Source organism: Vidua chalybeata, chromosome 1 (assembly GCF_026979565.1).
Source record: "Vidua chalybeata isolate OUT-0048 chromosome 1, bVidCha1 merged haplotype, whole genome shotgun sequence".
In the NCBI taxonomy this organism is placed as follows: Eukaryota; Metazoa; Chordata; class Aves; order Passeriformes; family Viduidae; genus Vidua; species Vidua chalybeata.
In genome coordinates, this window is record NC_071530.1 from 41881797 (window position 1) to 41898180 (window position 16384).

At 37.7% G+C, this 16384-nt stretch overlaps 1 protein-coding gene across 1 annotated transcript in view; it reads right to left on the minus strand.

The window, feature by feature from the left end:
• Positions 1–16133, minus strand: part of TOPAZ1 (testis and ovary specific TOPAZ 1) — a 38321-nt gene extending 22188 nt beyond the window's left edge. The window contains exons 1-6 of the mRNA XM_053946245.1: positions 14978–16133; positions 11001–13572; positions 8568–8623; positions 6036–6166; positions 3998–4059; positions 694–800 (exon numbers count right to left, since the gene is read on the minus strand). Coding sequence (XP_053802220.1) covers positions 694–800; positions 3998–4059; positions 6036–6166; positions 8568–8623; positions 11001–13572; positions 14978–16133 — 4084 coding nt within the window. The remainder of the gene's footprint in view (positions 1–693; positions 801–3997; positions 4060–6035; positions 6167–8567; positions 8624–11000; positions 13573–14977) is intronic.
• Between the last annotated feature and the right edge of the window lie 251 nt (positions 16134–16384).

Below are 16384 nucleotides of genomic sequence, written 5' to 3' on the forward strand. Positions count from 1 at the left end.
AAAACATTGATTTCCAAAGCACCTGTTGCAAAGAAACAGAATGCAGTATCTATCCACAAGTAATCGATTCCTATTTTTCTCTATCTTGCATGCTAAATAAACCATGCATTTATGCAAGGCTAAATGTCAGATTTGTTATGTGCAGTGACTGCAGTTCCATTATGATTCCTCTGGTGGCACAGACATCTGTCTCACATGTGAAATATACTGGGTCAACATGAAGTACTACTTATTAAATCTATATAATTATTTGATCCAATCTAGTGAATGCCTCAAAACCATTTGAACTGGCATAAACAACAAAGTTCTGACCTTCAGCAGGATGGGCAAACCACTCTAGCAAGTTTTGTTAAGAACAATCAACCAACCAAATCTGCAGTCACATTCTCTGACCACAAATAAAGGAAAACAAGTTACTTGCTAATAACACACGTCAAACACAATGTGTCAGACTACTAAGAACGTTGCTGTACCATTAAAGTACCTGAGAGGCATAAATATCAAATAGAATTATTTCTAGAATTCTGCTAAAAACCAAACCCCTAACCTACCATATGAGATCTTACAGTTTTGCTTTTATATGTGCAAAGTAAAATTCCAGCCAACGTCTCAGGGAACTGAAGATAGTCCTTAAGATTTCACTGGCGAATAAAGCACCAAAAAAAAAAATCTGAAGGGCTCAGCATACAATACCATTTGTCCAGGATTTCATCTCTGTAGTTCCACTGGAGAGATTTACTTTTCGGTCATTCAATGGCAATCCTGATAGCAATTCACAGTTCACTTTGTAGTCACAGTCACTGTTGAATATTAAAAACCAGTATTTTGTTAAAATTAGTTTGTTTCACCAAATTAAACAGGGGTTTCTTTCATGCATAAAAAGAGAGATTAAGTGTATAAAAGATGAGAATTTCTTCAACACTTTATGCAACACTTCAAAATTTGCCATAAATTTAAATAGCCAGCAGTCCCAAAAATTTTACTTTCATTACTCTCATTTGCCTGGTCCAATCTGATTATGATTTTAGCTGAGATTATTCTGCCCTAATGCATAACCATATGAAATTCAATAAATAAGTAGAAAAGGCACCTGTGAACCACTTCTTCCCTCCTCCCCATGCTGACAAGAAGACTGAGATGATTTCTGTCACCTCTGAGGAAGCATCTACTTTACATTAGTCTGTTATTTAATATTTGACAAAGGAGTAAACCTCAAGGCTTTTCAAACTACATTTGAAGAGTCAAAGAGTCAACTGTTTTCTTTCCTAAAAACTGACTACTGGACGGAAGATTTAGGTGATTTCAAAGGGAACTTCAATAAAGATTGTTCTGCTTTTATTCCCAATATGTACATTCCAGAGTATTAAACAACTAAAATGTGGTGTTTTCAAAAACAAGCTAAAAATATTTCGAGCAAAATACTTTGTAATCTCTTTTGTATTTGTGAACAAAGCCACAGGAAAAATATCATCCCTTTTCATGAGATCTTGCTCCCCTTCCCCCTCTCAATTAAGAAACTGGGTTCAGTACAATCTTGGTTTTAACCTGCTTGCTCCTCTGCAGACAGGAACAGAGTTGCTACCTCCTATAAGGGATTCAATATATTTAATACTTCTCATAGCCAAGATAATTTAAATAGTTCCTAAACTTTGGGAGGTTTTCAATACAATTTGAAATAAAAATGCTATTGTAGAGTGGAAGAAATTCCATCTAACAAACCCAAATTTTTCAAGATTAATCTTTATTCTCATCAATGCATTTGGCTTGGTTTCCAGACGGAACAAAAAAAATCTGCATTTTTAGTTACTCAGAAATTTCAAATTACCACATAAAATCTTCTTATGCTTCCTTAGGATACCAGCCTCAGTTCTAACACAAAAGGATTTTCACAACAGTTTTCCTTCAGATTTGATCTAGACATGAAACTACACACAATTTTGCCAGGAACTGTAAACTATATAGCTCTACAAGCTTTTTTTTTTTTTTTAATAACAGCATCACTAGAAGAAGAATTTGCTAAGTAAGAACAGCAACTCTATTTTCTTCTAGATAAAACTTTGCGATGGTAACATTTTTCAGTAAAACAAGAGAAAATAGTTCAACTCTAAAGGAATGTTTCTTCTCTAACCATACAGAGTACTCCATTGCACAAATATACTTTGTTCAGCACAATCTACTTATTCTATAATATAAAGAACTATTTATGCTACTAAGGCAAATTTAAATGGGTATTTTATAGCAGAAGGAGAAGCTTGGAGCTCGCTAGTGGATTAACAAAAAGATGCAGTATTCTCCACTAACAGACTTCTGGCACACTCAGGTCTGTTGCAGAAATATGAGTGCTGTTGGAAAAAAAGCAGTACTCTTTCTATGTCAGCTAAGGTTTCTTGGTTATTTTGAAAATTACTATGTCCTCATTCCAGCCAGGACAGGGTTAATTTTTGCAGTAGCTAATTGGTGATTGCTGCTCCTAAACCATAACACTCTGAAGTATGCTATTTCTCTTCTAACTTAAGAATTTCATCTTAAGTACACATTTCCTACAAAAACTAATTCTCTGTCATTTCTGGACTGCTGATGAATGCAAATTTCTCAGTCTGACAGTAATTCAGGCCCAGACAATCACCATATGAAGCTCAACAAGGGAAAGTGACGGATTCTGTATCTGGGATGGGGCAACCCTGGAAGTACAGACAGACTGGAGATTGAGAGGCTGGAGAGCAGCAAAGGGACCTGGGGGTCCTGGTCGATGGCAAGTTGAATGTGAGTCAGCAGTGCCCAGGCAGCCAGGAGGGCCAACCGGGGCCCTGTGTCCTGGGGGGCATCAGGGACACCATCTCCAGTCCCATCCCAAGGGATGGGACTATCCCGCTCTACTCTCCACTGGCATGGCATCACCTTCAATATTTAGTGCAGTATGGGGTGTCATGACGCAAGATGTGGCACGTCTTGACATGTTTCTTGATGATGTAAGAAACACATTAACACATTAGGAAATGTCCAGAGGAAGGCAATGAAAAAGGTGAAGCACCTTGAGGGGAAGCTTGGTGAGGAATGCCTGAAGTCACTTGGTCTGTTCAGCCTGGAGAAGATGAGACTGAGGGGAGACCTCATTGCAGTCTGCAACTTACTCGTGAGGGGAAGAGGACGGGCAAGCACTGATCTCTTTTTTCTAGTGACAGGACCTGAGAAAATGGCCTGAAGATGTGTCAGAGGAGGCTTAGGTTGGATATTAGAAAAAGGTTTTTCACCCAGAGGGTGATCAGGAACTGGTCTCAGGGAAGTGGTCACAGCACCAGCCTGACAGAGTTCAAGAAGCATTTGGACAACACTCTCAGGCACATGGTGTGACTCTTGGGAATAGTGCTGTGGTGGGCCAGGAGTAGGACTTGATGATCCTTATGGATCCCTTCCAACTCAGCTTACTCAGTGATTCTGTAAATCAGACTAAGAAATGTGTACAGTAAACACCACAAACACAGCTTGAGGCTAGAAGAACAGTAAAGCATGTCCTTAACTGCATGCGACATGTTTTTAAGTACCTTTTTCTACTACTGTACAAATATTTGTCAGCCTGAATTTGAATGAGATCTTTCAATTCTTTCATAAGCAGAAAAGAAAAAGGAAAGTTTCATGACTTATTTATTACTATTTTTTGGTTTTGTTAAGTTCTGGTAAGTGCTATTGTGGCAAGAAATGCATCTTATGCTATGCTCACATTGAGATGTGAAAGTGAGGCACTGTCATGAAGTTAATATTTTGTCACCAGTCAAAAGTCAAAATAAGCCCTATTGTCCTGTCAGGCTATGACAACACTTGTTCTGTATTTTGTGGAGTGAAATTATATTATTTCACATATTTATTTTCTTCATCACATAGTTACAGTAACATGGAAAATGGAATTAAATACTGGTGGTGTTCAGGTAACAACATCACGTTTTACTTGTACAATAACTGGGGAATAGCACAGGTTACATAAAGGATACACTATATGTACCTTTTTCCAGCTTCAGTCTTATTTTCTTCTTCAATATCAGACACTCCATCTGCAAGCTTGAACTGTGAAGATATTTTACAGTTATTTTCAGGTACAGCAAGCACTACTAAGCCTGTTATGCTTTACCCTACAGAGTAAAACTGTTAGTAATCATCGCAAGGTGTGGTAAGACAATCTTAACTGTAGAAACTGTTATTCAGTGTATAGGATTATTCTTACAACATCTTTGTTAATGGACATCCTGCTTTTATACACTGTGTTCTTTGAAATAGTGATTGTTAATTGGAAAAAAAGGCAATGTGACTGTCTTCACTTCTCTTTGCTCCCATGATAATCTCAGCAATTTTTATGCCCACTGCCCAACTTTAACTGTGCCTGACAGATGTGTGAACACCAAAAAGTTATTCCATCAAGTTTAATGAAATTTAAAACTGCACCGAGGAGGAATTTAAGCCTTTTGCTCAGCTCTACACAATTGTGGATAGTTAAAAAATCCCTAACGATATGGAGAAAAAAGCATGAAACATATTTGTAGGAGAGACTCTGAAAAGACTAATACAGAATGAAGTAATGGAATCCTGGCTTTGTTTCATCCATTATTCATGAAGTAACTTAGGACTTCATATTCTATCTCAAATTGATTATAGCCAAAGAATTAGAGATGTATATGCTCTCACTGGATTTCCAAACGTTATTTTACCAGTTCCTGAATAGTTTTAGCATTTTCTCCATGTGTAGTTTTTGCCCTTCTCCCAGGATTATTCATTGGAAAAACTATCAAAAAAGCATAATCTGAAAATCTCCCTGGATGGTAGAGTAACTGCAATAAGTGTTCTGCCATCTCATTCCCTGTGCAGGTGTGCACTGCTATTTTCTATCCTCATACAGAACGGGTTTAGGTAGGGCTTAGTATGCATTTTGTGGTTTGAGTTTGGGTTGGGTGAGATTATTTGTACATATTTTCTACTGTCCAATACATCACAGAAAAGCAAGCACTAGGACACTGATTTTATAAAGCCAAAAAGCTATGAAACAACCCAAATGAGACTGACCTGGTAATACTGCAACAAGTACCCCACCTTCAGCAAATCTTACAATTTGACAGACCCTTTTTGTCTCTCCAAAAGATCAGCAAACAAAATGGTACTGTTAACTTTGTGACTTGCATGTTAGCAGCCCCAATTCCATTTGCTGAAGGAAATGTTTCTCTTCTTTTAAATGATTTTGACAGGAAACTGATTCTCTGCTGTTTGATTCACTTCTCAATTACTTACCAATTTTAACCCTGTGAATTTTACAGTTTAAATTTATCCAGTTAAAACCACTAGCCACTCCTAAGTAGTGGAAAACAGTAAATGCTATCAGCAACTACGTATGAGTGGCAGAGAGATGTAGATTTCAATTCATTACCAAAGACGCAAATAGTATAAAACTTCAGCAAATCTTAAAAGACCTACACTTATTATCTAGAAGAGGGAAGACAGAGAAAGGTCAGATAAAGTCAGTGAGCATGAAAATGATTCCCTCTGAACAGCTAGACATCTGTATGTTAAAGGCCCTTTTGCCAAAGTAATGAAGCCAAGAATGATTCTTCTTTGATGCATGATGGCTGTGCAGCTCCCCAGCTTTCCAACATTGCCCCATCCTTCTGATACTGAGAGGCATTTAACAGCAACATTTAAAATTAGGTATGTTATGTAAAAATGTCAAATGCAAAGCAATACTCATGGGAGTACACTGGAACAGTAATTTTCATACCATTGGGAATACAGCATTACTGCAACAACTGATGTAACAATATCCTGTTTCACTTCCAATTTGAAGTTTAATTGTTGGTGACAATTTAAAAAAAATCCAAGTTCTGTTAAGCAAAGATTACATTGCCAATACACAGTCATCTAGGAAATACTAATATTCTTTTTATTTCAGGAAATTTAAGATTTTGTTGATAAAACAGCATTAGTAATTAAAATTATCCAATTATGTAGATTGTAATTTCTTAAACTATTTAAGGAGAGAAAGCATAATTTCTCAGTACCTTTTCATCCACGTCCAAACTTGTCAAAAGTTCATCTAGTTTGCTCTGTTGTCTATTTTTAAGAAAGTCCTCACTAACATCTCCTGAAAGACTGCTTCCTCTGGAGGAGTTGTGGGTCTTCACATCTTCAGCTGAAAATGTATAAACGTATTATTTTATGTGTTTCCCATGCTACAAGACAACAAAGCTTTTATTTCCTAAATATTACAAAGGCTTAGAACTAATGACATTTAAGAACTCCTAGGACCTCCTAAATGTGAAATTTATATGGAAAAATATTTCATGCTTAAGGCAGAAACCATTTCAAATAAATATTAGGCTGAATCTGCAATTAAAATTCTATCCAAGCTGTATGTTCTTTAATGGTCCCCTGTAGAACAGTACAACACGTTTACTTATAGAATATTGAATTCAATACTTTAGAAATAAATTCAGTTAAGCTTTTTTATTAAAACACAGCCAAAGATATGTGTGGCAATTTGCTAAGCAAAAAGACTTAGTCTTTGTTAGAAAAGCACATAATTTAATCTGACATGATGCAACCCTGAACTAAATATAGAAAGCTCTGAGAAACTCCAAATTCCTGTAATATAGTAAACTCAGTAAGAATTCAGTGCAAGGAAATTTCAGCATCTTTTGCAGATGCCACAGGAAATGAATCACACACCTGGCTGCAACTTTCTGAAAGGGCTGTTTATGTACAAGAGAAAAGCTCTGCATAGAAAAGAAATTCACTACTGGATCACACAAATGACTTCCAACTGCAATGTGTTGTCCAGACACGGGAAGAAAGAATCAAATTAGTATTGGAAAGGTTTTCTCTTATGGTCACTGGTCTCTATGATCATCAAGTACAAGACACATCTGGCTGAAGACAGCATACACAAGATTTCCACTTGAAAGGTGAAGAGGATTGATGTCATCCAGAATATTTTAACTGTAGTACTTTTTCCCCTTCTTAAATGGTGAAGCCACTAAGGCAAGGAGCCATGACTTCACTAACTTAACACAGGACACCAAAGCAGTAACACCTATTTCTAAATAAATACACAAATAGTCAGTAATTAGCAAAACCAGGCACCCTTCTTTTGTTCTGTGCAGGTCTTTTTTAAAAGTCATGCATTAAACGTAAGTTACTGTGTGCATAGTCACCTAAGATTATGATGTGATCCTGCTTCTCAGATCTGCAAAGAAGGACTTAAAGCACCACAAAAAGAACCAAAGACTTTCAGCCTCAAACTTTGCTAGAACATGAAGCAAAACAACAAAGAACATGCAGAAGTTACTGAATAGTACAAAACTTTTTGCCAGGTTTGGCTTCAATCACCTCAGCACTGCAGATTCCATGGCACAGGCCCCCATCTCCTTAAATGACCAGAGGCCTAACTGTGCACTTCCTCTTGACTCCTCCTCAGGGAACTTGTGTCTATTTCTTGGTATCTGAGCTCTTAAAACCTCAATACCTTTTATTTTGCCTTCTAATACCTGAAGCCTGAAATCTTCCCTTCCCCTAACAATCTCTAGTCACTCCTTTCTAGGAGGTGCTATCTGCTGAAATCACTCTTTCTACATGAATGTAACACATTAATGTGAAACACCAGAGCAAGAGGTACTGTCACAGACACCTTTCAAGCCTGAAACAAAACCAACATGTGATGTCAGAATGTCAGATTAACAACAAGCTGACAAACTGATACCAGAAGGGAAACACCATGAACCTTCAAACCCAGTCTGAGCACTCTGTATGTTCACCACTGTCAGTAAGGGGCTTCTATTCCAAGTCAAAATCCTGTTCTTCCAACCTATCTAGTAGAAACTCCTACATTAGGTATACCTAGGTATACCAGTAGGTCTGGTAGGCAAGCTGTAGAAAACAAAACAAATCATATTCACATCCAGCTGCCTAGCTGGACTGTTCTGCTTTAAATAGGAAGAAAAACCTCACTAAATCAGAAATAACCTTACTTCATTAAAAAAGGGCATCCTTTAAAAACAAAACAGTGTCTCAGTGGAATGGGCATAGCATCCACAAAAAAACCCAGAAACCTGGAAATAAACCTGACTATAAAATTCTGTGTGCTGATGAACACAAGAGAATAACCACCTCTAACTCTGACCTGAACTCCAAAGCAATATGACAGAACTCGGTGTCTTACTTTTATCTCAACAACTAACAGAATTCTTTGCCTAAAACTGTCAGAGAAATGTCAAAAAACCCCAGAACCAAAACCAAATAACAAAACCCCACTCCAACCCACTAGTACTACCAACAGAGAAGTACTACAGGGAAGTAAATGCTCCTTGTATGACTCAGGCTCATGTCATTTTGAAAGATGTTGACTCAACATGCATTAGGAAACAAAATGCTGTTACAATAACAAGATAATACAAAACCAGGCAATTTTTTTTGGTTTTTTTTTTTTTTTTTTTTTTTTTTTTGTGGAAAGCAGAAAGCCTTGGTTTTGTCACAAAACATCTCTTTTGTTTTTTTCTTCTTTTGATTATATACCAAAAATTTCCAGAGACCCTTACCTTTTAACACCAAATTACAGGAATTTTCAGTGTCACTTCCAGATTCTTGCATGCATCTGTTTTGAACAAAAATTGTATTTAAGATTTCCATCTTGCACAAAAGCAAAAAAAAAAAAAATCTATCAGTTACATAAAATCAAAAGTTCTCAGTAATACTTTTAGCCATGGACAGAATACTTAGATCCAACACACTGTTTTAAGACTCTTTTTAGTTTTCTCTTTTGGATTTCTTATGTTCATCCCTTCAGGTATATGCCTAAACATATTAAGTAAAACCAAGACATTTCAAAACCCCAAATTTTCAGTAAAAGCTCATGATCTAATTTAATCTTTGCCTAAAATACTGGGAAGGGAAATTTTCTCTGTATACCAAATCAAGAAAATACTGTGCTAATAGCCAATTAATCAGTTTCTAAAAAATGTGATTTATAGTCATTTTATATTCAAGATCATTTGCTTAACAATGAATCTCAAACAGAGTAACAAGAACAACTGTTCATACGAAGATACATACTTCACCTATTTCAAAGATAAGTTAGGAAAAATAAATACTTCTCCTTAGAAAAGCTCAGGAGGGACAAATATGTATCTTAAATATTACACACAGAATACATAAAACACGATCATGATCACCACACATTTTAGAAGCTTGTACCTGGTGAATGACACCAAGTGTAATGACAGCAAGCTGTCCAGTCAAGGCAACAGAAAATGGCAAATAAAAGCATATGTGAAAAATTAGTTTTACTGCCCCATTCAGGCTGCAGGCCAGAATGTTTTCTTGATGCCTGGAAGTGACCTGCACTTTTCTCTATGTGAATTGCAAACACCAGAGAAATAACCTGCTGAAGTCCCAGTTGTATTTGGTAAAACTAAAAAAAAAAAAATCAAAAAAAAAAAACAAAAAAAAAAAAAACTCCACTAAAAAAAAAAAAAAAAAAAAAAAAAAAAAAAAAAAAAAGAACTGGCCATAATCTGGCATTATCTGGTAATATCATAAGTTACCCAATAAAACTGTGATAAGGTCTATTGCCTTATTTCAATATTCTCATATTCAGTTCATTAATATGTTCCTGACTGCTACTAACTTTGTTTAATCACCATCTAATAATCTTTGCATCAAGTTATGGAAGGTAAAAAGCAAAACAGGAAATGTTGCCTGTTTCTTTAGCAAATCAAGCGGAAATTCTAAGAAAGAATCATGCATTTTTATTGCCCTTGGCTATTGGCAAACAAATTCAACAGGTATCAGAAATAAATGAATAGTCCTCCTAATAAATTTACTATGTTACAGCCTAGCTGCTTCTCAAGAAGTTGGATGCTCCTACTACAGACTTGCCCTGTTCTCTAAGAGGCTTGTTTTGGCAGAAATTTTATTCTGTTAATATCCAGAAGTTTTATATTCTCATGTTCAAAAAAGGGTTCAGCACCTCAGAGAAGATTCCCTTCCTCTTTTGCACATGGGTTTAATGAAAAGTAAAGGATAAGGAGAGCAGTGAGTAAAAAAAAAAAAAGAATGAAAATAACTGAAAAGTTACTTAAAACAGAGGTAACATAAAGCCACCTAGAAAGACCATGTAAAAAAAATTAAAACACCCATCCCAATAAATAAACCTAATCTTTGGAGGAAAATCTTGCATTACTTCTATTAAAAAAAAAAGAAAAATCCTATCTTAGAACTTTTTCACTGACCACAAGTATCAAAGCTTAAGAGAGAAAACAGACTAAACAGTAGATGAGTTCATTCCATGAAGATCTACTATCTCATTTACAAAAGTTAGTTTCTACTTTAAATTTCTTTTCCTCCTCCTGTGACTTTTATTATCATCTCAAAACCCAGTAAAACATTAACACCTAATGATTTACACCAGAAACTTGCTGAATGAAGATGCAGGATGATAAAAATCTACAACACCTTAACCAAATCAAACATCTGAAAAATATTCACATGTCTGGGGATATGAGAAAGAGGGAAGAAGAATGGCAGAACAGAACCCTACTGTAGAGACATTTGCTCTTACAGATTCAAGAGAACAAGCTACACCTAAAAAGTAAAAACATTTCTAAGCGTTGTACCACTTTACAACTAAGAAAACTGCCTTCAAAGGGATATCTGCTATCTCAAATCAAGAACATTATTTTTAATTATCTTTGTTTCTAATTTCATATTTCACTTCATTTAAACAAGCCGTTGAGGACTACCTTGTCCTACAATTCAGAGTTTATCCCAGCTCTTATGAAGAACAAATTAATTTATCTGCATTCAGATTATTGTCATAGCTCAAACTCAGACACTCAAAATCAAATAAAGAAATAATTTCAACAGAAATTAGTGGAATTCTCTAAGGAAGCCCGACCACTACAACCAAAGCATATGGATAGGAGATAAAAGTACTTGGGAATATTGCAATAAAAAAAAAATTATATGCATACCTAAAACTACTCTCTACTGAATATGTCTTTTCTGAGGTAACAGGAGACTCAGGCTTAATATACATCTTTGTGTCTTTAATGCAGTTTGCAGAGGATGCTTTCACTGGACAATTTTCACAGCGTGCAGGTGCAAGCTCCTCTTCATTACTGGCTCCAAAAAGGTCAGGGTCATCCTGAATCACATCTATGACAAGAACATCTTGGTTGTAAGCTTCAAGGATATCTGGTAAATTTTGACTTTTGTGTTGTGAAAAGTTCCCTCTTGATTTTCTATCACCATTTATTTCTAATCCAGTAAGGTGGTCAACTGCATTCCAAGAATGATCAGGAAAACTAGATTTCAGCACACATTCAGTACCATAGAAATCAGGCACAGATGACTCTGGCTGTCCATCAAGAGGAGGATGCGGATATGCAGAAAAATTTTCAGGAAGCACAGACATCTCATCAGAGAGGTTTACAGAGCCATTGTGCTGGAAGTCCTTACTATCAATCTCATCTGCTTTTTTCTGTATGGAAGCTGGAGATGTAGCATCACTCATGACAAGAAGAGGACGCTGCTCAGATTTTACCAAGAAAGTCTCTTCACCTGTCTTCTGCCTTCCTGGACTAGTGCTTTCAAGAAGCTCTAGTGGACTACAAGTTTTGCTTTCAAATGAATGGACAGATTCCCGTTTCTTGGATTTAGGCTTGTTTCTGCATAAAGGAATTTTGAATTTTGTCAGGTTTCCAGATGTTAATGGTTTAATTAGGTTTAAATCAGAAAATGTCTGGTTCACTACTGATAATTTAGGGCTGAAGTTTATACTGTTTGTGTTACTTGAAGAAGTACCACTCTGCACTGTTACAGACAGGTTTCTATTTGTCACATCTCTTTCATTATCATCCTTTTGTTTTTTTATAACATTCTGGACTGTTGCGGGCAGGTTTCTGTTTGTCACCTCTCCTTCATTTTTATTCTTTTGTTTTGTTGTGCCATTCTGGACTGTCACAGACATATCTCTATTTGTCACAGCTCCTTCATCTTTAACTTCTTGTTTTATTGTACCATTCTGGACTGTCACAGACCTGTTTCTTTCTGTTACATCTCCTTCATCTTTTTGTTTTGCTGTAAAATTCAAGGTTGCTTTAACTTCTTGCACATCATCATGGTTAAAAACCATGGCACTCTTATCTGTATTAACTGGTGATTCCCCATTTTCATTGTTCACTGTCAAAGTCTCATAAATATCCACAGAAGAGGATTCCATCGTTTCAAGTGAAGCCTGACAGTAAATATTTGGATCAATCTTTTTATGTGTAATTTCTTTTGTAATTTCTGCCAATGATGTATGCAAATCCAGCTGTCTCACATTCCTAGTCACTGCACTATGTTCCACAGCTTTAACATTGCTTTTATCAGAGGAATCCTCAAAAGCAGCCTTTAAAAGTCTTTCTCCTTCTGAGATGGGCCTATGATTTTTAAGAAACCATTCAGAAGTCCTGGCACAAGATTCAACAGGCCAAACTTTTTTACCAGTCATGGGCATTGTTCTTTGACAGGTAAACTGCTGCAATTTCTTAAAAACTTTGTTCAAATTTCCTCCTGTCTTGCTTTTGTGATGATCAGAAACATCATGGATCTGAGCTAACACTCGAAGGCTATCTGAGGCAGCTGCATAATGTGCCACACTGCTTGAATTTTCCACTTTTACTACTGCAGAGAGCTCAGATGTCTTCTTAAAGCCAGTTTCAAATTCAAGTAGTTTGGTACTATTCTTTCTCCAGGCTGATACAGTTTGTACTTCCTGAGGTTTTTTTTCTGTATCTGTATGATTTAGTCCTGAAACTGAACATGAGCTTGACATGGCAACTGCTGCTTCAGTTTGTAACTCACACTTCTTGCATTTACTAGCCATGTCTGCAGATTTCTTTTTTCTAGGCTTTCTACCAATATTCCACTTTTTTCCCCTTAAACACTTACTGCTTTCACTCAGGCAGCATGAAACATGGTCTTCTTCATTTTCATTCTTTTCTTTATTAGGTGATAAACCACCTTTTATGAGTGACCTCTCATTTTGCATTCTACTAGTGATGCAAATTCTATCATTCAGGTCTCCAGTACCATGGGCTGCATGGAAGAATCCATTTAATTTATAACTGTTGGTAGTTCCACTAGCTGAATGCTTCACTAATGTATTGATGTAACTACAGTCCTCTAATACCACAAATGGATTATTTTCAGTTGCACAGAGCAAGCCACTACAACGGTTTAGGGCATTACTGCAACGTTCAGCATCACATTTTGTAGATGTATTCATCACTTCTTCAGCTGCAGTCACACTTAAACTTTGCAAGTGCTTGATTTGACCAGATCTGTGTTGCCTTTTTCTACACTGCACACTGGGCTCTTTTTTTACAGCATGGCATAGAAAGCTCTTGCTTTCAGTGTCACCTGAAGTAGAAACTGTAGAAGATCTAGAATAGTGAGATTCCTTTTCCTTAGACTCTTCTACCCTGTTTTGCTTTGTCTTAACCTTCTTTACAGCCTGTGAAGTACCAGTGTCTTGCTCAATTGCTTTCAACAGTTCCTCTGTTGATTAAAAAACCAAAGAAGTGTCATTACAGAAAACTCTTAAGAAAAAAAGATTACCCTATTTTATAAAGAGAACCAAAAACCCCAAACATTAAAGGCTGCTAAAGAACATGACACTATATAAGGCGAAAATACTTCTGTGAAGTTTTATGATATATTTTTTTTTAATGGGACTATTGGGACACTTAGAGTAAAAAGGATGTATTATCTTCAGGAACAAATGCAAAGAGGAACAGAACCATACGGTGTCATAAGGAGACTGGAAGTTGTGTATTTGTTGTGTATTCCACATAGGTGGAAAACAAATTAGAGCAAATCTGGCAAGAAAATGCAGATGCTGTTTGCATGCTCAGCCTTAAAATCTTTTGTTTACACACTAGGTTCTCTGTAGTAGGAACACTTACTCATAAGAATATCTTTCAGAGACACAGTCCAACCAAATACATCTGACTGATCAAGAAGATCCAGAAAAACTGAAGGACTTGCATTTTTAGAGACTACTACTTTTTATTTAAAAGGAAATACAGATTATGTAAAAAACTGTGTATCTGAAAATTTAGACTAGAGAATGAACTCAAGAGCATCCTAGTATAATGTCAGGTCAGACCTTTGTTTTTAAGGTAAAACACAATGTCAATACTTCAGTTTTTCAGAATATAGTTTTTAGATTAAATATTAATCATCTACAGTAAGTATATGTCATTTGAAAGTATCCACTTCAAAAGTAAAAAGAATGGTTTTAGACAATCATCCTGAAAAAAAGAGACCTTAAAAACTCCTCTTTCAGAATTGTTCCAGTTTGACTCAACAGTCTCTTAAAACATCAAAACACAATCATTGCTTCTACATCTTTTGGGATTTTTCATAAAATGGCAAGTTCTGAGAGCAAACCCCAGCATCCTATAAAAGCAGACACTGTAACAAGACAGCATCATATATAATCAAAAATAAACAGGTAATAGATGAATGAGAAATTAACTATCTTTCATTCTGGCATTGCTGAAACTACTGCCCCCTTTCTTGCTTGTGGCTTATCACCTCTGAAGAAATGAGGAATGCTTTTGAGAGAAACAAACTCCCAGCAGTTCCTACCAACAGCCAGCCTGTTTCTGTCCATATCCCTTCCTCTCTCCCTTCCTCCCTCCCTTTCTCTACCCCCTTGAAAGGCTAACTGGTCTCCTCTCCTTCGTGTTAAATAGGCTGCTTTTCTCCTTCAGGAAAAGCCTTTCCTCTCTCTGAAGATGTGTCTTGTAAGACTGGTGGTATTCACAGTACTGTGAAGCACACCCTAGCTTTTCCCAAACTAAAGTCAGCAGCCAGTTTTTAAAGGGGTCTTACTGCAGGACCAATTTGGGAGCCCAAATTCTGTACCTGTACTTCTACAATGGAGCTACCAGCTTACCACTTTCCCCTGGGCTGTCTGGTCGTTTCTGAGGGCTTGAGCTCTGCTGCTCTTCTTTCATGCAACGCTTCTGAGTCTTTCTTCTGGTTGTTGGTTTTTCTTGTCCACTCAGATCCTGCAGCTGCTGTGGCAGCAAGGCATTTCTGTTCCTCACAGTCAGAGCTCCTTTCCTGGACTCTGGACACTGTGTATGCTGTTTTAGCAAGGCAGAACTACCCCTCTCCTTGGAACCATGTACTTTTGGTTTCCCCACTGAGCTTCTGCCTTTCTTGCCCAAGCATTTCCTTTCTTTTTCCTGTGTCCCTAGTGTTCTTGATCCAACTAATGGACACTCATTCAACTTCTCTAGTGTATCAACCTCTTCCAGAGGTTTTGGATTAGGGACAGCTTCCTGAGCACACAAATTCTTCCTAAAATCTGGGATTTGCATACTCTGCATCATTGTGCAGTCAGTACATTTCACTTCATTACTCCATGTGACCTTTTGAAGAACTTCTGGTTCTGGAAAACAGGATATTCCATGTCTCTCTGTGCTCTCAATTTCCCTCTTCAAGGATGGGACTTGTAATTTTATTTCCATACAGGAATGGTTGCCTTCTGTTCCTGAGCTCCCTGAACCCTTGTGGAAACCAGAGAAGTTCAGGTCTTCTGAGCAATGTTCATTCCTTTCAATCTCTGCTGAGAACTTTTTCTGCAAAGGAGGTCCTGAGAAAAACAGCTGTTGACTTTGACCTGTCCCTCTTAGAGTCTCTTCCCAGCACATTGGTGCAGCCGTGGCTGCTGCTTGCCAATCTTCACACTCAGCTGTGTCTGAAACTAGTGAAGCTACAGCCTTGCTTCTTCTGGGAGACTTCCTGTGCTGGATTCCCTTGTTTTTTTTATCTGGGAAATTCTGTCTGTTCTCAACTTGCTCCTTCTGCATGGGCACAGGCAGAGCAAAACACTTAAAGGAAGCGCGAGAGAGCCTGGCAGGTTGTGTAAAGGAAGGTACGGGCTGCTCAAGCTTTCTCTTTGGTGCCAGGTGACAACTCCGCTTGACTACCAGCTTTCCCTCTGGCTCACACCCTGCTCGGGAAGAGCCGGGGCTGCTGAGCTCCAGGTCAACCGGCTTTACCTCGCTGGCTCTCACCACTTTCCCTGACCTCAGCTGCGGCATCTCGGTGGCGGCAGAGACACCAAGAGAGCCCACAAAACCCGCTCACCAGCGCACCTTTCGCTGCAACCTCGCTAGCCCGGCACCCACGATGGGTGCAGGCCCGACCTGGGAGCGGGAGACAACCTCTCCCAGGCTGCCGCCTCCGGGGACAGTCGAGGGAGCCCAGACCGACAGAAAGGAAGGCCAGGCCGCCCAGAGAAAAACCACGGCCACCGACAAGCCCTTCCTGACACCCTCACTGCCCCCACCCC